The 21,223-nt window shown below is 39.0% G+C and overlaps 2 protein-coding genes across 4 annotated transcripts in view; one reads left to right on the plus strand and one right to left on the minus strand.

The window, feature by feature from the left end:
- The window catches only part of LOC122256871 (protein C-mannosyl-transferase DPY19L1), a 9,603-nt gene extending 4,894 nt beyond the window's left edge, over nucleotides 1–4,709 (minus strand). For both annotated transcript variants that reach the window (XM_043021833.2, XM_086535203.1), the window contains exons 1-4: nucleotides 4,530–4,709; nucleotides 1,708–1,820; nucleotides 1,181–1,318; nucleotides 1–1,003 (exon numbers count right to left, since the gene is read on the minus strand). The exon at nucleotides 1–1,003 is cut by the window's left edge. In XM_043021833.2, coding sequence (XP_042877767.1) covers nucleotides 1–1,003; nucleotides 1,181–1,318; nucleotides 1,708–1,820; nucleotides 4,530–4,680 — 1,405 coding nt within the window. In that variant the 5' untranslated portion in view covers nucleotides 4,681–4,709. The remainder of the gene's footprint in view (nucleotides 1,004–1,180; nucleotides 1,319–1,707; nucleotides 1,821–4,529) is intronic.
- A 186-nt stretch (nucleotides 4,710–4,895) lies between these two features.
- Nucleotides 4,896–18,398, plus strand: Gcn5 (Gcn5 acetyltransferase). 2 transcript variants are annotated; one of them, XM_043021835.2, is made up of 16 exons: nucleotides 4,896–5,034; nucleotides 8,500–8,792; nucleotides 9,001–9,127; nucleotides 9,618–9,742; nucleotides 10,449–10,607; nucleotides 11,520–11,653; nucleotides 12,421–12,612; nucleotides 13,973–14,082; nucleotides 14,361–14,478; nucleotides 14,712–14,892; nucleotides 15,057–15,220; nucleotides 15,461–15,681; nucleotides 15,900–16,060; nucleotides 16,188–16,415; nucleotides 16,719–16,809; nucleotides 17,116–18,398. In XM_043021835.2, the coding sequence occupies exons 2-16, from the start codon at nucleotides 8,502–8,504 to the stop codon at nucleotides 17,316–17,318; spliced, it is 2,505 nt and encodes an 834-aa protein (XP_042877769.1). In that variant the 5' UTR covers nucleotides 4,896–5,034; nucleotides 8,500–8,501; the 3' UTR covers nucleotides 17,319–18,398. The 2 variants fall into 2 exon arrangements, with proteins under 2 accessions (XP_042877769.1, XP_086391330.1); XM_086535204.1 differs by having other exon boundaries at nucleotides 4,900–5,034; nucleotides 11,529–11,653.
- The last annotated feature ends 2,825 nt before the right edge of the window (nucleotides 18,399–21,223 follow it).

Raw genomic sequence — 21,223 nt, forward strand, 5'->3', positions numbered from 1 at the left:
TAGTCTCCGTGTTCTCCTCTTCTAATCGCTGGATCATGTTATTCTTTACTTTGGTCAGGATATTCATTAGCACTGCCCCTCCAACAAGAGCGGTGCATGGAATGAGCAAAGTCTCGTTTAGTTTAATTAAAGTCTCCTGTGGCAAGAAGTCAAACTCAGCTGAGCAAGTATATAGGAGCGTGTGGAAGTCTGAATAGTTTGTAAACTTAGCCTTCAATATGTTAATGATGTGTGCATCATCTTCAACACCAAATATTCTTGAGAGCTCAATTTTACAGGCAGCACAGGATACAAATAAAAATGACAACTGAGCACCCATACTAGTTGGAAAAGGTAGATGCTGAATAATAGGCTCAAGGAAAAGGTAGAGTAAAAGCACTCCTAGCAGACACCCTGCTAGAGGTGAGGCAACCAATAATGTGTTTCCAAACTGCAGAACCACATTGTTTAGGAAGCCATAAGAGGTACCAAGCAGTACAAGGAGCATAGGTACAGGTTGAATAATACCAATGGTGTACATGGCATAAACTATTCCTACTACTGCCACCACTGTAAATTGAGCAAACTGCCAGCAGAGAAGGTACGCCAAGGTAAGTGTGCCTAGCAAAAGAGGTCGCGTCCACACAGGACGAGGTGCCCGCACTGCCTGTGTCACCCCGATATTCAGGGCTATGCTCCATGGGAAGGCAAAGCTCTCTCTCAAGGGAGGCGTCCATTGAACACGAGTGGCTTCCCCATGGTTGAAGAAGAAGCAAAGAACGGTGACAAATCCCCCTAAGAGGGATCCACTCAGCTCGACGCCCTGGAAGAACAGCAGAGCGGCCGTGAGTCCTGCGCTGACCCAAACGCCTGCCAGGTACCAGTAGGCTGGATCTCCAAGGCCCTCACAGCTGACAACTGGAGAGAGACCTGCGCCTCTGCTCACCTGCCAACACACTCGCATCTCCATGCCCAGCCAGGAGGTTACTGCATCAAATATGCGGTAAGTGCCTCCTAAGATCACCTGCAAAGAGATCAACTTAAGCAAAATGGACCTTAAAAATTCTCATGTTCCATTGTGAACTGATAAACTATTATTGCGTGATATACCTAAACAGCCTGTCATTTTCTATCATTTATATTTACAGTGTAAATTTAGTTACAGAAAAATAAAAAATAAAAAAGAAGGCACATTTCTAACCTCAGGGTACAAATTGAATCTCTGCAGTGTGTTAATGGTATCAGGATATTCAGTCAAGTTGTCGTGCATCAGGCGATTGAGCCCAACAAGAAAAGAATCTGCATTCACCAGTGTCTTGTAGTAGGAGTAATACAAGCCCTGTAAAAATATTGGCATTGGATAATTCAACTCAGCTTTCAATTCTATTGCTAATATTGACATGTAAAGAAGAAGAAAGAAACAGAGCAAGCATGTCACTAAATGATCAGATGTTTGAGGTGGAATCTTTTAAGTTCCACTAATATCATTTTGCCAATTGACTATGAAAATATCACACACACACACACACACACACACACACACACACACACACACACACACACTCACTCACTCACTCACTCACTCACTCACTCACTCACTCACTCACTCACTCATTCACTCATTCACTCATTCACTCATTCACTCATTCACTCACTCACTCACTCACTCACTCACTCACTCACTCACACACACATCATAAAAAAAAAAGCATGCGGAGATATAGTCACCATTTCTGTTCTGAAGGTCATTTCCCGTTCTAGGTTGGAGAGGTGAGAGAAATGCCTGTCATTTTCAAACATGGTTGACACGTGAACGCTGTGAATCACCCCACAACATATTGCTGGAAAAAATAAATAGTGACGTACAAGAAATATCCAACTGCATTTAATGCAAGAAAAATGTCTGACCTTAGGTTATATTCTGTCCATTTCTTTTATTCTTTACTTCTGAGAGAGATAGAGGACAGGAAGGAGAGAGAGGGAGAGAGCGGGGGGGAGAGAAAGGGGTAGAGAGGAAGGAGAGAGAGAGAGAGAGAGAGAGAGAGAGAGAGAGAGAGAGAGAGAGAGAGAGAGAGAGAGAGAGAGAGAGAGAGAGAGAGAGAGAGAGAGAGAGAGAGAGAGAGAGAGAGAGAGAGAGAGAGAGAGAGAGAGAGAGAGAGAGAGAGAGAGAGAGAGAGAGAGAGAGAGAGAGAGAATGAATCAATCTATCAATTTAGATATGTAATACCACATAGTATATGAGAACTAAAGATATAAAAGGCTAAAGAGAGTGTGGAAAACCATTATTAGAAACTACAATACAAATACAATATTCAGAGAGCAGCTGACTGCCTTATTCGACAACAAAACCAGTTAGCAATCAACATATCCGACCAAAAATTACTCAAATTTCAAATAGGAGCAGAAGGGAAAGAGAAAAGATGTGAATAAAAAAGGAAGAAAAGAAAAGCAAAAAAAGAAAAGAAGAAGAAAATGGACAGCTGCATGTAAGAGATAAAGCACTTCATAAGATAAGATTGTATATGAAGATGATCTCCATTTGCCTCCACATGAAAAATAACATCATCATCTACCCCCATATAATGATAATGATGATAATAACAATAACATTTATTATCATGATAAGAATTATCATAATAATAATAGAAGAAAAACAATCATCTGCCCTTTTATGAAAAATAATAGTAATAGTAATAGTAGTAGTAGTAATAATAGTAGTAGTAGTAGTAGTAGTAGTAGTAGTAATAATTGTAATAGTAATAGTAATAGTAGTAGTAGTAATAATTGTAATAGTAATAGTAGTAGTGCTAGTGGTAATCGTAATAGTAGTAGTAATAATAGAAGTAGTGCTAGTGGTAATAGTAGTAGTAATAGCAATAGTAATAGCAGTAGTAATAATAATAATAGTAGTAGTAGTAGTAGTAGTAGTAGTAGTAGTAGTAGTAGAAGTAATAATTGTAATAGTAATAGTAATATTAATAGTAGTAGTGGTAGTGGAAATAGTTGTAGTAGTAGTAGTTGTAGTCATCATCGCATCATTGTCATCATCCTAACATAAAAATCAAACACATTGGCCTCTACTTGAATAAAAAAAAGCAGTGAATCAAATTTTATCCTAAAATAGCAAAGCTAGAGTGAGACCTACTGAAGAATCTTAAAATGGATTTGAAGAAGTTATACTCAACATTCAAGCAATATAAGTGCATTTCCCACATTGCAAATAAATAATCTGGAAAAAAGTCTTTATATATTTAAGATTTCAAATTACATTGGAGGATATTATGATAAAAAAAACTTCAAAGTTGAGGAAAAGATAATTCATACATATACCAGATTTACGAGATATAAAAACAAGAATAAAAAAGGCATATCAACGCCTACAGACTTATAGACCTATATATAGACATGTGAGAATCTGTTAATTTTCAACATTTAGGTGACAATTATAATATACATACTATCTCTCTCTATATATATACTCATATATATTATATACATAGAGACATATGTATAAACAAACACACACGTAAAATCTCACTAACAGGTCAGTCACCAACGAACCTCCATCACATACATTCTATCGAAGTGCAGCTTGTAGATATAAATGAGACTTCGTGAGTGTGGACTCCTAAAACTGGTGCGGTCTGGCTTGCTTCATCCAGCTACACTCACCATCCTGTTCTCCCCCCTCCTTCCCGTCTGTTCCTCCCGACTCCTGACTAGTGTTCTCCCTCTATGTACTGTCTTTTGAGCAAGTAAATCTGCCGCAGTCTGGCATGTTTTCTGGATTGACACCCAGCACCCTGTCATCTTATCTGATATTCTCCACTCTACAACTTTGTTATGACTTATTATCTTTTTCCCATATGTGCATATGAATACATTGTTTCATCTATTTTCATACGCACTAGGGGTAATCATTTTCAACTTTGATACTTTATTGCGCAATTTGGGTGGTCCAGGGGGGGAGCGTAGACCCCCTTGGCTAGGGCTAACTTCAAAACTAGGCAAAGTTAGGTAGGTAACTGGGTTAAGATTTTGCATACAGAATATGGCCCACACTCGTATTCTACCACGCAATTTCCCTAATCTACTTCATGCCCTCCCCTACTATCGGGACCCAGATTGTGGGGCATAGGGGTGGAATCGCCAGTAATCTCAACTATTTATGGATGGTACAGAGTGAGAGGAATCCATCAACACCACTTTCGTGGTATTTAGCAACGAGGCGCTATTCGGAAAATTTATCTGTCTTTGTAGTGAGCCTACTATTAATAACTATTGATGTGTGAATTCCTAAACAATTCCACACTCCTTAGCAACCCTAACACCATATCAAAGTCTAAGAGTATCTAGCCTTCAACCAAGAAGGCCTACACGTCTTCTTATATCATTTTCACGAAACGACCAAGAAACAAGATTAACACACGAGATAAACCAGGCTTTCAGACATAAAATCTTAATGCAATTTCCTTCCCTCTTTGAACTTTTCTGAGGCAGAGAACCACCTTCTCTAACCTCGCTTTTATTCCTCTCACGGCGACACTTACAACATATCAAGACGACGAGGAGTGAGGGTCGTTTCTCTCCTTCTTGCTTGGGAGGTTTAGCGGCACCATTCTCCTTCTGGGGATTGTTATTCCTTTTGTTCTTGGAAGACCTTTCATCTTCGGCGTTTCTCCTGTGCTTCGCCGCCATCATTGACTCACAGAAAACGGGAATTTTGAAACCTCCGGGCCTATTTTTATTTTTAAATAAAACACACTGGAATTATCATATTGATCTTTCTTCATAGTATGTTACAAACTATTTTAAATTTAGTTTATGTATTAATAGTGTTTCTGAATTGCTAATTATTCATTACTTTGGTAATATTAGAGATAATATATCGAAGGCGGCGAGAAGGTGCGGCCGGTAGATGACGCGGCCGAGGGAAAAGGTAAACAACGCCGGAATCGCCAACTCCTCCGCGTCCTCCCATTTCCTCGTCTTTCCACGGATTTCCTCGCCTCCACGAACCAAATCTGCACCATGACTCCTCTGGCTCAAATACAGGTAAACATAGGAGTCATAGAAGCAAGAGAGAAATAGATCTTGGGCCTAAAATAGGGGTAAAACTTGTGTCAAGAGGATGTCAGAAGTTGGATGAAGTTTGGCCTCGGATATTTGTTTACATTCTGGCTTTCAAGATTTCTAGGCCGTGAAATCGCTCAGAGTTGAAATTCAAGCCTTTTAGATGCAACGAAAGCGTGTCCTGATAGGTTTACAATTGTGATGTGTTCATATATTCGTAAAAAGTACCCTATGTTTGTGAAAAACAGTTGTCATACCTGGCATAGGGATTCTTCATTCAAACACTAATGCTTTATATCAGTGATTCCCAACCGGGGTTCCGCGGAACCCTGGGGTTCCGCCGACCATCACCAGGGGTTCCGCGAGAAACCGTAAAATAATTATGTGCTATTACAATATGACAGTAATCTTAATTCATAATTCGTAACTCCTACTCAACAACACGTCACAAACAGTCTCCAGACACCAACATACTTGTACGTGTCAGTCAGTACAATGTATATACTAGTAATGAGAGCAAATGCTATGCATAGAATTAATACTATATATAGGGGTTCCTTGGAATATGAAAAATTATTACAGGGGTTCCTCCAAGGTGTAAAGGTTGGGAATCACTGCTTTATATGTTGGGGTGGAAATTATGAAGACCATAAGAGATAGCAATTGCTTTAATGTGTAAATCCTTCTCATTATTTATATGCCTGAAAACCCTAATTTTCACACTTTCCCTAAGAACGATAATGGTTATAACTCTGACATGAAAGGGTGGCAGCAGAACTTATCCATGTGTAGGTACAATTTTGTATTGAATGTATTCTAAATTCGGGTTGTAAAACTTGCTCTTTTACATTTAATAGTAAAGTTCAATTAGTTCTAGCATGTTAAAGCTTGCACTTTTGCACAGTATGTTATGAAACTTGAGTATTTCTTTCTGAAATAGATATTGTTTCTCTGAGTGTTTAATATACCATTCTAGGAAATATAAGCATACTAAAGAGGTATAGTGATTCTGATTGGTGTTGTACTAGATTTAGCTAATTTTCTCGACTTGATAGTCTTAATAATGGGGAAAAGCATGAAGTATATCAGGTAAAAGCATGGGATATTTATTCATTTGGGGCCCTATCTCTGGGGTATTTTCATGTTTGTATTTTCATGAATTACACGACTGTCAGACCACATAAAGGACACGCCCTCTTAATGATTAACAAGGTATAAAACATTACATGGCAAATAATGGGATAAAAGAAAAAGCCCAAAGTGATGTTAACCCTTTGATCATGGGTGTCACTTATGTGTGACATGGCAACAAGTGTTTAACCCATTCGCGCCGGTTGACGTGCTGACACGTGGTCGAAAAAAGCCCCGGACCCGGGTGACGTCCTGGCACGAGCTACATTTTCGGCCCGCGCGCCGGGAGGCCAGTAGCGACGTGCTGAAACGTCCGCATTAGAATGATAGATTATTCTTAGTACAATTCGATTTTCATACTTGATTTGTCTTAGCTACTTTAGTTTATCCTTCTAAATAGTAGAAAATGGGATATAACGTAATATGAATGACGTCTTAGGTACATACGTAATCTTGATTACGGCATGGTGATTTCTGTTTCTGATTTGTTGAATATGATGATCTGAGTCGAAAGACTATCGTAAAATCAATTGTAATTGGCCGAGGAATAAAAAAAAAATTATATAACATCTTTTTGTTGCCCCAATAAAAGAAAATGACACTTGAAAAAACATTGCTGTTACTTGCATTCACTTGTATGCACATGTATGGTTGTTCATACTCTCTTTCTTTTCTTTTAGGAAGAAAAAAAAAATTGAAAAAAAAACTATGTTTGTTATCTCACTAGAAGAATGCTTTCATTTCCCATTGGTATTACAACATAGGAGTAAAGAATATGGAAAAAGTTCAATAAAATAACACTAAAAAAACAGTGCTATAACATCTTTTTCGACTGATATACTTCCTCTGAACATAGCACTACTTTCTACACATGATTACACTTTAGACTCAATCACGCAAACCATAAGGATAGGGTGGGTGAAAAACGCTCTGCGAGCGTCAGAGCGACCGCGCGCAGCGGGAAAACACCCCGGCACGAACGGTTGCGCGCTTGAAATCTCTCCGGCATTATCGGGAGTAGGCAAAAATCCGCCCCGGCGTGAATGGGTTAACAGTGGGTGTCAATGAGTATGTGACACGACATCGGCAACTGCTAACAGTTGAAGTGTGCACACATTCATGAAGAATTATGGCTGTAACAGCACTAGATTCAGAGCTACAGGGTTCCAAAGTCAGCTTAAGCCCTTGTTTTGTGACCAATTTATGGAAAAATAAGATTTGGGGTAGTCTGCTTTGCCTGGAGAACGGAGAAAACGTTTTCCCCGTCCCTCTATTTTTTAGCCGATGACACCTGGTTTGACTGCCAGTTTGCTGGTTATGCACACTATCACCATTGGGTTAAACATAATGTTAATGAAAATTATATCTTGCAGTGCTCAAAATCATGCACATCCCATTATGATACAGTATTTATAGACAACAGCATAATGTATTTATACTGCATGCTCTGCTATAGTTGATATTTGGAGACTTTAAGCATTGATATTTCTGTAATCTTTGGCTAATGTTCTGTTTTACACTCATTTTACCTTACTTTTTATACTAGCCATTATTTGCTACTCATCTGTAATTTTATAGAATTACCAAAACTTGTACTTTGTGATTGGTAAATTTTAGAGATGACATTTAACCCATTCATGCTGGGGCGATTCCTGCTTTTCATGGTCGCAATGCCGGGGTTTTCGAACACATAAGCCTAATGCCTCAAGATTCTCGGACGCACAAGCCGCTAGCCTGGGCTGTCCGCACGCTCACCCCGAGCTCCGGCCTTGCCCTGATATCTCGTCCTCGGCGTCTGACACAAAAACCACAAAACGTGTCATCACGTCAACCAGCATGAATGGGTTAAAAGTGACTTTTGGATGAATACATTATTTTTTTAATAGATTTTGTTGTTCTGATTTTTGGGCGAACATAATATTTCTCTGATAACTTTTCTTCTTTTGTGAAGGAAGCCAGTATTCCTTTGCTATTGTTGATGATATATAGCTACAATATTAGCCCCACTAGCTGAGGCCAATAGATTGACCCCAATCTTTTGTTTGTAAGTGAAATATTGAGGTGAAGCAATCAGTAAAATAACTATGGCGATCTAGGGTGTGTTTCTGAAAAATTAGTATAGATATAAGAACTGAGATTTGGTTATCATGTTTAGATATTTTGCGTCTGACGCGAAAACCACAATACGTGCTATCACGTCAACCGGCTCCAATGGGTTAACAGATTCATAAATCATGAAAAATCCAAAATTGGTAAAACTGAAATAAGTAATTATATATTAGTTTGTGACACGTGTTTCTTTCCATTGTATTCCAGTAATGGCATCCAGGGACAGTGGCACCCCAGGAGGTGGTGGCGGGACTGTAGGAACTGCACTTCAGCAAAACCCCCAGAGTTCAAACATGACGGCAGCAGGTGTGGCAACAGGAGTTTCGGGGATGGCGGTGGCAGCTTCAGCCTCGGCTGGAGGTTCGCAGGCCACAGGGGCTGGAGGAGAGGCTGCAGGAAGGGTCAGTAATGTGCAACGCATACAGCAGAAGAAAGCTCAGGTGCGAGCATGGCCGAGGGACAAGAAGATGGAGAAACTTGCTATTTATTCCACGTGTCGGGTAAGTTGCTCACTTAGAAAAGGTTTTTGCATCTCCATCTGTGCGGTGACTAATTTTTTCCTATGATTATTTTTCTTTTTGATAATTTTTATTATCATCATCATTATCATCATCATCATCATCATCATCATCATTGTTATCATTATTAATATTGTTAGTGTTGTGATTCATATGCCTATCACATATAAGTTCTCTGAAATTTTGGCAGGCGGATGAGAACTGCAGATGCAACGGCTGGAAGAATCCCACCCCCCCGGCACAACCAGCACGCCCTGATACCCCCCAACCAGCAGCTCCCCCCTCTCAGCCATGCAGGAGTTGCGGCCACACTCTGGGTAAGTATGGCTCATTGGGGACTTTAGGGGTGGGAATGGTTAGTAAATTATTGATGAAGTAAACATCTCACTTACATAAGAAGATGAATTTCTTAATGACTTGTGGAATAGACAAATCATTATTATTTTTAATCCTTCTGCTATAATCATTTTTCATGGGCTTGGATCACTTTTGCAATGGCATTCTTTAGTTAAAAATAAAATCTAGTTATTCTTATAGTTGTTTACTAAATGCTAATTGGTATTGCTTTGCTAATATATATAGTATTGAATATGTCATACCATAAATCTAGAAAATAATAGAAAATACATTTAAAGATCCCAGGCCAGTTAGGCCGGCCCCAGAAGAGTAAAGATATTGTTATACAAATAGGAAAAAAGAGATATTAAGATGAAAGGATGTAACATGTAAATATTTTGTGAATATGGAAGATGGTATTAGACATCATTAGGTTCAGTCTCTGATTGGATATGTTTAATGTTTCCAAAGGCGACCATGTCAGCCATCTAGAGTCAGCTGTTGATGATGACCTGGACCGCTTGCTCTCCATTGTGGTGGACGTAGAGAATCTCTTCATCTGTCTGCACCGAGAGGAGGATCCTGATACCAAGCAGGTAATCCAGAGCCCCTTTGCACATTTCACCTACTTATGGATTTTTTTTTTTCTTTTTGTGTGTGTGCAACAAGCCTTTTGCATACTGTTTAATACCTGATTGCCCTTGAAATGTGGAATATTCAAATTGAGATTTTTTGGATTTTTTTATTTGTTTTTTTTTTGTGCCTTTATCATGTTTTAATTGAGGAAACTGAGTATAGATTATTATCAAGAACACTGAAGATGGGGAAATATCAACCTGATAACTGCGACAAACAACATTTGCTAATGGGAATTCAGAGTTATTTGTCAAAATTCCCACACATGCACATCTTGTACTAAAAAATATGAAGAAATTACTCTTAGGAACTTATTTTTTTATTAATCGCAAAACACAATTATGGCCAGATATCTTAATTTCGCAGTTCTTGAGTTGAATTTACAATACGTGAGTTTGGATTCATGATCAGAAAAAGAAGAAACCATAGAATTTTCAGGCTAAATTAGAATTGTTTATCAGTTACTACTAAAATAAAGACACCTGTGATAGACAGATTTACTGTATAGCTAGGTGTAAAGAAAATTTGCACTTGTTTTCCTTCTTTTTACATGATATTTTAATTTTATTCACAGCATAAAAATGCAATATTGCCTCTCGAGTTCTTTTTTCATCTGTCTTGTTCCCCAGCCTCAAGTTGTATTAACAATACGAACTTTGCCAACAGGTGTATTCATACCTGTTCCGGCGCCTCAGGAAGTGCATCCTCCAGGTCAGCCCCCCGACTGTGGAGGGACCCTTGGGGACCCCCCCCTTCGAACGGCCTTCCATCTTCAAGGGCGTTACCAACTTTGTCCTGCACAAGTTCAACCACTTGCAACAGAAGGTCAGCACTGTCCAAGTATGGCAGTTGAAACAATTTTTTGATTTGTATATTTATTATTATTATTATTATTGTTATTTTCTTTGGTTTGTTTACCAAGTTGGTTCTGGTTTCTTTTCTTTTTTTCTTTTTTCTTTTTTTTTTTTCTTTTTTTTTTAGATTTTCGTATGTCATCTTTTCGTAACTTGCCTTTCCTTGTCGTTTCATAATATTACTCTTCATGAATTGGTGTTATATTGTACTTGCTATATGACAGTAAGTTTAGTATACATGAATCTGTATGAGAAGGCCAAGTAAGAAGAATCGTTGAATTGGGTCATAGAATGTTATTTTTTGTTTATCTTTTTATTTATTTTTGATTTCCTTTATTTTATTTATAAAAAAAAAAAAAATGTATACGTCTCCATCAAGTTCTGATATTTTTACTTTTCAAGAATACCAAATTTCAACCTAGTAGGCTTCTTGGTTTCAAGTAATGTTTGATATGCATATTTCATGTTAAAATAGATGTCCTAGATGCAAAATTTGCTTGAAAATTGACCCCGGAACTAATTGTCAACATTTTTGGGATTGTCCCTTCGTATTAGGATTTGTCGAATTGCCGCAACATTTTTCTCACTTGGCCAAACCAATTTTCATTTGGATACGCTTGGTCAGGCAAGTATAAGCTACCCTTCACTTTGCCCACGGGACAGACAGGACTCAAAAATAAATCAAGAGGGCACTTCCAATTAACACTCACAGCTCATGAAAGTGATTTGAGTATGCCTATTTTAGGAGGAAAAGTAAAAATTACCAGGGAGAAAAGTATAGGGTATTACTTATAAAAAAAAGAAAAAAAAGAAAAAAAAAAAAGAGAGAGAAGAGAAACCTCGATTAACACACGATTTCTCTATGTTGGTTTTCTACATATAGGACTTTCAGATGATGAGTGACCTGGCCAAGATGTTCCTACATTGCCTTAACCACTGGCGTCTGGAGACCCCCTCGGCACGGCGCGCGCACACCACCCCAGAGGAGAGCTCAGCCTACAAAGTTAATTACATGAGGTGTGTATCCCCCCCCCCAATCCCACTTCCCCAATTTCGTGTTAGTGAGGGTGTGGGTGTGAGTGTGAGAGTATATGTATTTGTATGTGAGAGAGTGAGTGAATGAGTGAGGAGAGAGAGACTTTTGACTTTGAAGTTTATTGAGACAAGTGGTTACTTACATATTGATAAGTGAGTGAGAGGGAGAGTGACCCTGTGTGCCCAGTCATTCTTGCAGTTGTGTGAATATTTTGGAAGGGTACAGTTCCAATAAATACGGATCTTTTCTTTGACATAACATGTATGGTACTATCTAACATTCTTCAGCTTAAAGCAGAAAGTTGTTAGAGAGAAGATAATCCCTTCCCTTGGTATCTGCAGAGGATTAGTTCCAGGACCCTAATGGTCACCAAAGTCTCCAGATGCTTATGATGTTTGCACTTCCATATACACTAAATCGATTCCAGATTACGAATAAGGCTCAACTCTAATGTTGCATGAGTAACTGATATACTGGATTGTCTAGAAACAGATCACAAGAATAAAATTTAAGGTGTCCAGTACAGACAGAAAGCACCCTATTGTTGGCCAAACTTCAAAATACACCTAAGAAGCAATGTAATCCAGTTAATTTCTAAATTACAAAATACCATTAAGGTAATAGATTTGACTTTACCCATTTATTACCAAATATTATTCATGCATGTCATGACACCCGTCCACAGTGGGTTAATTTTATTTTTCTTCTTCTTTGAACTATGAATCTAATCCTTCTTTACCTTCAACAGGTGGCTTTGCTTCAGCTATGTGCCTCAGCTGTGTGATTCTCTTCCGCACCACGAAACCACAGCCATCTTTGGCCGGACTTTCTTACGGGCCGTTTTCCACACATTACGCAAGCAGCTCTTAGATAAGTTCAGGGCTGAGAAGGACAAGATGCCAGCCGAGAAAAAGCTGCTTCTGCTTAATCATTTCCCAAGGTAATTGCTTTGGAGTGTTTTTCCATTATCAAATGTTAACACTACTGCAGAAAAGTATAAATATTCACACTAAGTGGGATGAATATAGACTACTCTTACTCCTAGGGATATCTGCAGTTCTTTTTGACATGTACACAGTGAAATTAAATTCATAACAATGGGGTGGTACCGACTCTGATCGGTCTAAATGCCGGGGTATTTCAAAGACGCAGGCCCAATGCCTTGGGCTATTCGCCTACTTTGGCAATGGCTGACTGCTGTGCTCACAATAACAACCCTGCGTGCTGGCCATATGAAAAGCCTTGATGTGATATCATGTCCTCAGCGGCAAGTGCTACCACCAGATGAAGTGATATAACCCAACATTAATGGTAATACAGTCGCAAGATAAAAAGCAAAAACAAAATATCAATGACGCACACGTAAAAACTACAAGCGCTGAGACACAACTGACACCAGTTACTCTGGCTGTCAGTGCTGGGTCATAACGCCACATGACAAGTGGATGTGGAGTTGGAGCAACTGTTTGTGCACCAAACAAGCCTGTTATGTAGAGATGACTAATGCTCTGCACTCCACTTAAAAACTTTGGTTTTCAAAACTTTTCAGATAAAGGAATATTGACCTATATTTTCATTCTCATTCTTCTCCTTTTCCTTCTCTTTCTTTTAATTTTTCTCCTTCTTCTTCTTCTCCTCCTCCTTCTCCTCCTCTTCCTCTTCCTCTTCCTCTTCCTCTTCCTCTTCCTCCTCCTCCTCCTCCTCCTCCTCCTTCTAATCCTCCTCCTCCAATACTGCTGCTGCTGCTGCTGCTGCTGCTGCTGCTGCTGCTGCACCTCCTTCTCCACCTCCTTCTCCACCTCCTTCTCCACCTCCTTCTCCACCTCCTTCTCCACCTCCTTCTCCACCTCCTTCTCCACCTCCTTCTCCACCTCCTTCTCCACCTCCTCCTCCTACTCCTACACCACCTCCTCCTTTTCCTGTTCCGCTCTTTCCCCTCCCCCTCCTTTTTTTTCATTTATATTCCTCCACCCCCTCTTCCTCCCCCCTTCCTCCTCCTCCTCCTTTCTCCTTCTTCTCCAAATCCTTCTTCTTTTTCTTCTCCTTCTTCTCCTCCTTCTCCTTCTGCTCCTCCTCCTCCTTCTCCTCCTCCTTATCCTCCTCCTTCTCCTCCTCCTTCTCCTCCTCCTTCTCCTTGCTCTTCTCTCCTTCTCCTTCTACTCCTCTTCCTCCTCCTCCTTCTCCCACTTCACCTCCTCCTCCTCCTCCTCCTCCTCCTCCTCCTCTCTTGTATGAGTTTCTTTCCAATATTTATTTTGTTACTTTAATCTCTCTCTCTCTTTTCCTTTCTTTCTGACCAGGTTCTTGTCCATGTTAGAGGAAGAAGTTTACTCCAACTCTTCGCCCATCTGGGATGCAGACTACCGCCCACAGCTCCCCCCACACCTCCACAACCAGGCTGCCGAAAGAGGTTGGCCAAGACTTTTCTTTTTATTTATTTACTTATTGATTTACTAATTTGTTTATTTATTTATTTATTTATTTACTTATTTATCATTTGTATATATACTTTTGTGCATTCCTAAATCCCGTACTGTTTTGCATCTCTTCATTTTCTGTTGTTTTCATACAAAAATTTAATTAGGTCAACCTTTTGAAATAAAATATGTACCACAGTATATCAGATTGCCTCTATAATTTCTCTTTTATTTATCTATTCTTTTTTATATTAAATAAATTCTCCTTTAGCCGGTAACACTGCCAGTCGCGGAGAGTTTGAGAGGCTATCAGTGCAGCCTGGCGAGGGACAGTACACGACAGTGAGTCTAACCTCAAGTAGTGCAAGGAGAGCTCGACCAGATGACAGGTTGGTCTTCATGCTTCTTGTGGAATTCTACCGTAAACTAACAAAAATGTTTTGATTTCGCTGAGAAAAACAGTATTCTTAATTTTTTCTTTTGTTTTGTCTTTTTCTTTCTTTTATTTTTTTATGGAGAAAATGTATAAATACAACTCTTGTCCCACAAAAGATGAGTAAAGGAACACGAAATGTAAATACTGATCGGACAAAGTTAATACTTGAAATCCTCTTTGCCAAAGGGGAGAGAAGCGGGAAGGAGATGACCTCTCGGAGAGTAGCAGCAAGAGAATAAAAATTGAGACCGAAGACCTGGGTGAAGAGACCGTAGCGGAGGTCGTCGCTACCATCACGGATCCCAGGCAAATGGTTGGCCCTGAAGTCCTCTTCTCCGAGAATGCAGCACGAGACGAAGCTGCGAAGGTTGTACTGCATGTGCAGTTTACTTACTCAATGCATGAATACAATGTGATGTTTAATTGAAGCAGATGATTTTTTTATCCTATAGAAAAATGTTAATTTTGCACTACTTACATATGATTTCACAGAAAATTCATTCTTACCATGATATACTTCTTCCCTCATAGTTGGAGGAGCGTAAAGGCAACATAGAGTTCCATGTGATCGGCAACTCCCTCACGCAGAAGGTTTCCAAGCAGACTATGTTGTGGCTCATTGGCCTTCAGAATGTGTTTTCACACCAGCTACCCCGTATGCCAAAGGATTATATAACGAGATTGGTGTTTGACCCGTAAGTAGGCTGGTTTATTTTTATGTTTTTTCCTCCCCAGATTGTGAAATATATTTTCATGTTAGTATTTGAATCAAACCTAAATCCTTTTTTGAGGTTTTATCCTAATTACTTTGTTGAATTTATTATAATTACTGCTACTTCAAGTTCGACTACCATACTTTATTCAAATTTGTATAGATTAATCCAAATATGTCCAATATGATGTGTGTGCTAACCAAGATAATTCCCAAACCACAGGAAGCATCGCACACTGGCCTTGATCAAGGACAACAGGCCCATCGGAGGCATTTGCTTCAGGATGTTCCCCACTCAGGGATTCTCAGAGATCGTGTTCTGTGCCGTGACGTCCAATGAGCAAGTCAAGGGTTACGGCACGCACATGATGAACCATCTGAAGGATTATCATGTGAAGAACAACGTACAGCATTTCCTCACCTTTGCTGATGAATTTGCAATCGGTAGGTGCATGAGCTGTTAGTGAATGTGTGTCTGCCACTTTGAGTTGATTTTTCAGGTGCTCTTTTATGCAGAGGACTTATTGTCACATAATATGTTACTTTCTTTGAAATTGACAATGAATGAATGACATCTTTCTGAGAGGATAAATTATGTGAGATTGATAGATGAATGGTCTTAAAGTGAAAAATATATGTAAGTAAACTGAGTGTGTCCTCAGGGTATTTCAAGAAGCAAGGCTTCAGCAAGGACATCCAAGTGCCAAGGTCCGTCTACCAAGGGTACATCAAGGATTACGAAGGGGCGACGCTCATGGGCTGCGAACTCAATCCCAGCATCGTGTATACGGAATTCACAGCTGTCATCCGGCGACAAAAAGAGGTATTTTTCATGCACCCATTTTCGTTGCTTTATGCTATTCAATGCAAACTTTGTAACTTCCATTGTTTGGTTGCAGATCTAACGAGTATTTAGCATGCAACTCTCTCATTCAACTCTTCAACTCCAGATAATAAAGAAGCTGATTGAGAGGAAGCAGAGCGAGATTCGCAAAGTGCACCCAGGGCTGACCTGCTTCCGGGAAGGGGTCCGAGAGCTGCCCATCGAGAGCATCCCGGGCATCCGAGAAGCTGGCTGGAAACCCCCAGTTCCCGCAACCCGCTCGGCACGCTCCCCCGACCGCGAGCACCAGGATCCTGACTATCTCTATGGAATGTTGAAGACACTCCTTAACAATGTAAGTACCTAATATGTATAAAGAAAGAAGAGATTTAGGGCAGGATTTTTTTCTCTCTCTCTCTTTTATTCTTTCTTTGATGTAATTTTATTTGTTGATTGGCATTCTTTATAATGACTGAAATGGCAGGAATATTGTTGATCATTCAAAAGACCATTTCCATTTGTTGATGCTTTGTTGATTATATTGGCAAGGCTTCCCAAATCACGTAGCATCTCAGCAGTCCTTTATATATATGTCCTTTTTCTTTTTTTCTTTTTTTCTCTACCATTTTTATTTTTATTATCGTCGTTATTTTTACAGGTTAAAAGTCATGCAGCTGCCTGGCCCTTCCAAGTGCCAGTAGATCCCAATGAAGTACCAGATTATTACGACCACATCAAGTATCCCATGGGTGAGTTCCTGCTGTTACCATTGATGTCATTTCATTTAACATTATGAATATTATTATTGATGTCACAATTGTTGATATTTCTGTTGTTATCAGTAGTGTTACTATACTTAAAAGAAAATTGTTGCCACTTGTTTTCACACTGTCATTTAGGTTGCTTTTAACCTTTCCCCTCCGTCTGGAAAAGGTCAACCCTAAACAAGGTCAACCCTAAACAAGATCAACCTTAAACAAGGTCAACCCTACTAAACAAGGTCAACCCAAAACACACTGTACACTAACATCTCTCCCTCTACCTCCTCCTACCAGATCTGAAGACCATGACAGAGCGCCTGAAAGCCCGCTACTACGTAAAAGCCCGGCTCTTCAATGCAGACATGCTGCGCATCTTCAAGAATTGCCGATTCTACAACCACCCCGAGACGGAGTACTACAAATGCGCCAACAACTTGGAAAAATACTATTTGTCAAAAATGAAGGAGACGAGCCTACTAGAGGGAAATAAACTGTAATGCGCAAATTGATATTTCTTTAAGTGTGGGGGAGAAAGGGAGGGGGGGGGGTTAAGTATGAAATACTGTAATTAATTTATCCTTATAGAAAGGATCTAGTGAAGATATGTTTATTACATTATTATTATTATTATTATTATTATTATCATTATTATTATTGTTTTCATTATTACTATTATTACTACTATTACTATTATTATTATTGACATTATTATTATTATTATTATTATTATTATTATTATTTTCATAGTGATAATATATTTTATACTTTATTGCATTAATATATATTTTTTATATAAGACAGATCTTGTAGATCACAGTGGTTCACTATATATACAAGTGAAATTATACGAATCTGACTCAAGAAAAATACATTCAGACAGTATATTCCTTACAGTATATTCCGATTAAATAAAAACGAGAAATTCAAGTGGTTACAATTGAATCTTCACAGTGGATATATTACTCATTGTATGGCTAATAGTCGGTCATTTTACACGGAGCTCGACGTTCAATTAGTTTCGCGTTATCCCTACTCTTTCTGTGCAATCTTGAATTGAAAGATTGTAAATAGTTTATTAGCATCAGTTTTTTTGTTATGATATATATTATTGTTATTATCTTTTCTTTCTTTCTTTTGTTGAGGAGAATAAGCTATTGCTGTAAATACCCAAAAAGGCATGAGCCTTCTGTCAAATTTCATGTGGATTATTATTACTAATTTTTTATTTATTCATTTTTTTTAATTATTATTGCTATTATTATTGTCAATATTATTATTATGATGATGATTATTATTATCATTATTATTATTATTATTATTATTATCTTCATCATCATCATTATCATAATTATTCTTTATATTGCAGCAAACTTTGCCTGATGTCTTATACGCAGATTTGCAATGAAAAATCAAACGAATACTGATTTTACTTTTTTTGGGAGACAGAGTGTAGTTTTGTGTAAATATGTATCAGTGTGTCTACATAGTACTAGTACCAGTAAATTATCTATTGTCAGTATCCTAGTACAAAGTGGTACTAGTAAACTTGTACGGTAAACAATAAATATGTATAAAAAGTTTGGATTTGATTTTCCTAAGGTTTTTATGATGTGTTGTTACTTAACCCTCTCTGGACGGGTGGTACACTACTGTACCGCTCAGTTTATATACCTAATACACATAACTTTCTTGTCTTGTCTCATGTTGAGTAATGATTTATGACAATTTTTTTTCCTGTTGGACATAAAAATAAATCTAGTGATGGTAGATTCTCTGACTTAATATGTAGTCGTGATGGAGGAGGTTCTTAAGTTTGATGCTTATCTACGCTTGCTTACTACTTCATCAGCTGGGCAGTAAACTTTTAGCTGTTTGTATAGAATCTTGAAGAAATACAGCTCTACCTCCAAGATCAGCCCTTAGAATCCGCCCTCTTATGATCTGTGTACGTACTACCTGATATGAAAGATACTCTAACTGTTACGGCTCTTAAGATATCCAAGCTTCACTATCATTTAAGGGCCTTGTCACTGGATTTTATAAAAGTCAGTGGAGTGATAGCTAATGGGAAGGTTCAGAAAAGCAAAAAAGCTAGATGATTTAAAATCCAAATTCGGGTGTTTGGATAGAGAGATTCGATGGGTAAACTGGGCACGTGAAATCATGTAAATGAACTCAACAGGACATGCATGTCCTTTGTTCACTAATGGTAGGGTAAATTATATGTAGGTATTATGCGATCAGATTGGGTAACTTGCTAAAGTAGTGCTAGATAGGTGTGGGATGGATGTGTCTTTTTCTCAGAGCAAGATGTGTGATTCAAGAAGAACAGTTTCCAGACTGGATTCAGTGACAAACACATAAATAGCACAACATGGTATAGCTACCAAAGGAATGGTGGACATTGTGAAGAAAAATCGCCTGGGGTAAGTTTCTCTAGATTCGTTTAGGTACATTTAAGGTCTCCATAAAAATACCAACATGGCCTTGAGTGACATGCCACCGGACGCGTCCACACACATCCGGGCGACCGGACTACGCAAAGTGACTATACCATTAACAGAAGTGGATGTGCACTTCTGGTGTTCTGTCCATTGTATGCTGGAACACAGAATTTGGTTAAATAATAGCTAATGAAAAAAGTTGTTGTCTCCATCCTTTTTAATAAAATTGAAACTTCAGCCAGGTGATTGGCACGCCTTTAGGGCCGCGCTGGAGTAAACACCCGGTAAGCCTCGCCGGATGAGAGAGAGAAAAAAAAACATGCACGTCTAGTCGGCTAGAACTCCGCTGCCGCCAGACAGCGGTGCGTGAATGGGCGCCTTAAGGGTACAGATCTGCAGATCCTATATCAGCCCAGGACGCTAATGGTGTCATCATCTGTTGGCCAGAGCTGTTGGCCGCCCATACGCATGTGGAGGCGCCCGGCCTTATGACTTCCAATATCCTATCAATGACCCGAAGGCCGGACCGGTACGTGAATGGAGGTCCTTTGGAAAAGCTTTGGCACCGGCGTATGTGTCACGTGCGGATGCGAAGTTCAAGTTACTGAAGTAACCTTAATTAAGTAATTTAAGGCACTACTTGATAATCGTTGACCTTTTAAAACAAGAATTATTTTTTCGTAAGAGTAGAAAGTGACAGTTGATAATCAAAGGAATGAAAATAAATAATTTAAACCGTTGACCAGTCTCCAGGACTGGCGATAGTGCCACCTGCAAGGCACCGCAGATGGGGTTTTATTACAGAGCGAGGGAATGTCATCTGATATATCGCAACTTTTCGCGCTCTCTTTCATTCAGCTGGTGTAATAATAGAGCCATAATTGTGTTCGTCATTTTATTGTTTTATAATCATGCGAGACTTAAACGTGCCATCAGACAGTGTTTATTAATATTGATGTTGACTGAAATTGTAGTATAGGGTTCATATCAGCTAGGTAGGTTTTATGCTCTGTGTGAAAGGTAATACGGGTTTATGAATGGACTCAATAAAAATCTGTTTTTGAATGCGTGTACTTCCATAACTAAAAACGATAAATAACAAATAAAGGGGAAGTGGAAGGAGACCTGTGCTTACGACTGCGAGTGCCACAGTGCAGCCATACTGGCACAAGGGCACATTATAGTCGATGCAGATGAACTGGATCACCTTGCTCTTCTCATATCTTACTGTATGTCATCGCTCTCTATCTAAAAATGGTGTTCGGTAGAAACCGTGGATGGGTGTCCTTTAAAACTTTTTTCCCTGCTACTGCTAGAAGAGGGTGGTGCCATCTATGTTTGGGATTTTAGACTAAACCTATTTTGGTGGATCTTACGGCAATTACAGACATCATGATTGCAACTGGCATCGTCAGTCATTAAATAGAGTTGATACTTATAGAGTAACACAGCGACCCATTCTTCCTTTATGCCAAATATGCCATGACGACAATTAGCACCTACGTGTTACTACTCGCCGTCAGGTCATGCTGGGTCAAGCCCCGGCTCCTTTTTCTCCTCCTAAAACTGATTTTCCTCCATTCTTATCCTCACTCTATTAACATTCTTCATTCCAAAATTTTGCCTTGTATTCTTAGACCAAAATCTCGTTGCCACCCGTCCGCAACAGATTAACGGCAAAGGGGGTACTTAATGTTCACATTTGATAACATCCTTAAGAAGTATTGGCTACCTGTATGTGTTTAGTCGCTTCTCTTTTGAAGTGTCTTAACAGATTCAAACTTCTAGTATTTCAATGGAAAACATGTCACGACCTTTCTCTTTAAACTCGATCATATAATTAGATATAAGACTGTATGAAATTTTGATGCATTTTGCTGTTTCATGTTTCAAGTGAAGTACAGTACACAATCACACAAACATATACTCATGGTCTCCCTGTCTCACTCTTTCTGTTT

This window comes from Penaeus japonicus, unplaced genomic scaffold (genome assembly GCF_977035675.1).
Source record: "Penaeus japonicus unplaced genomic scaffold, GWHDUDI00000001_assembly GWHDUDI00000042, whole genome shotgun sequence".
Lineage (NCBI taxonomy): Eukaryota > Metazoa > Arthropoda > Malacostraca > Decapoda > Penaeidae > Penaeus > Penaeus japonicus.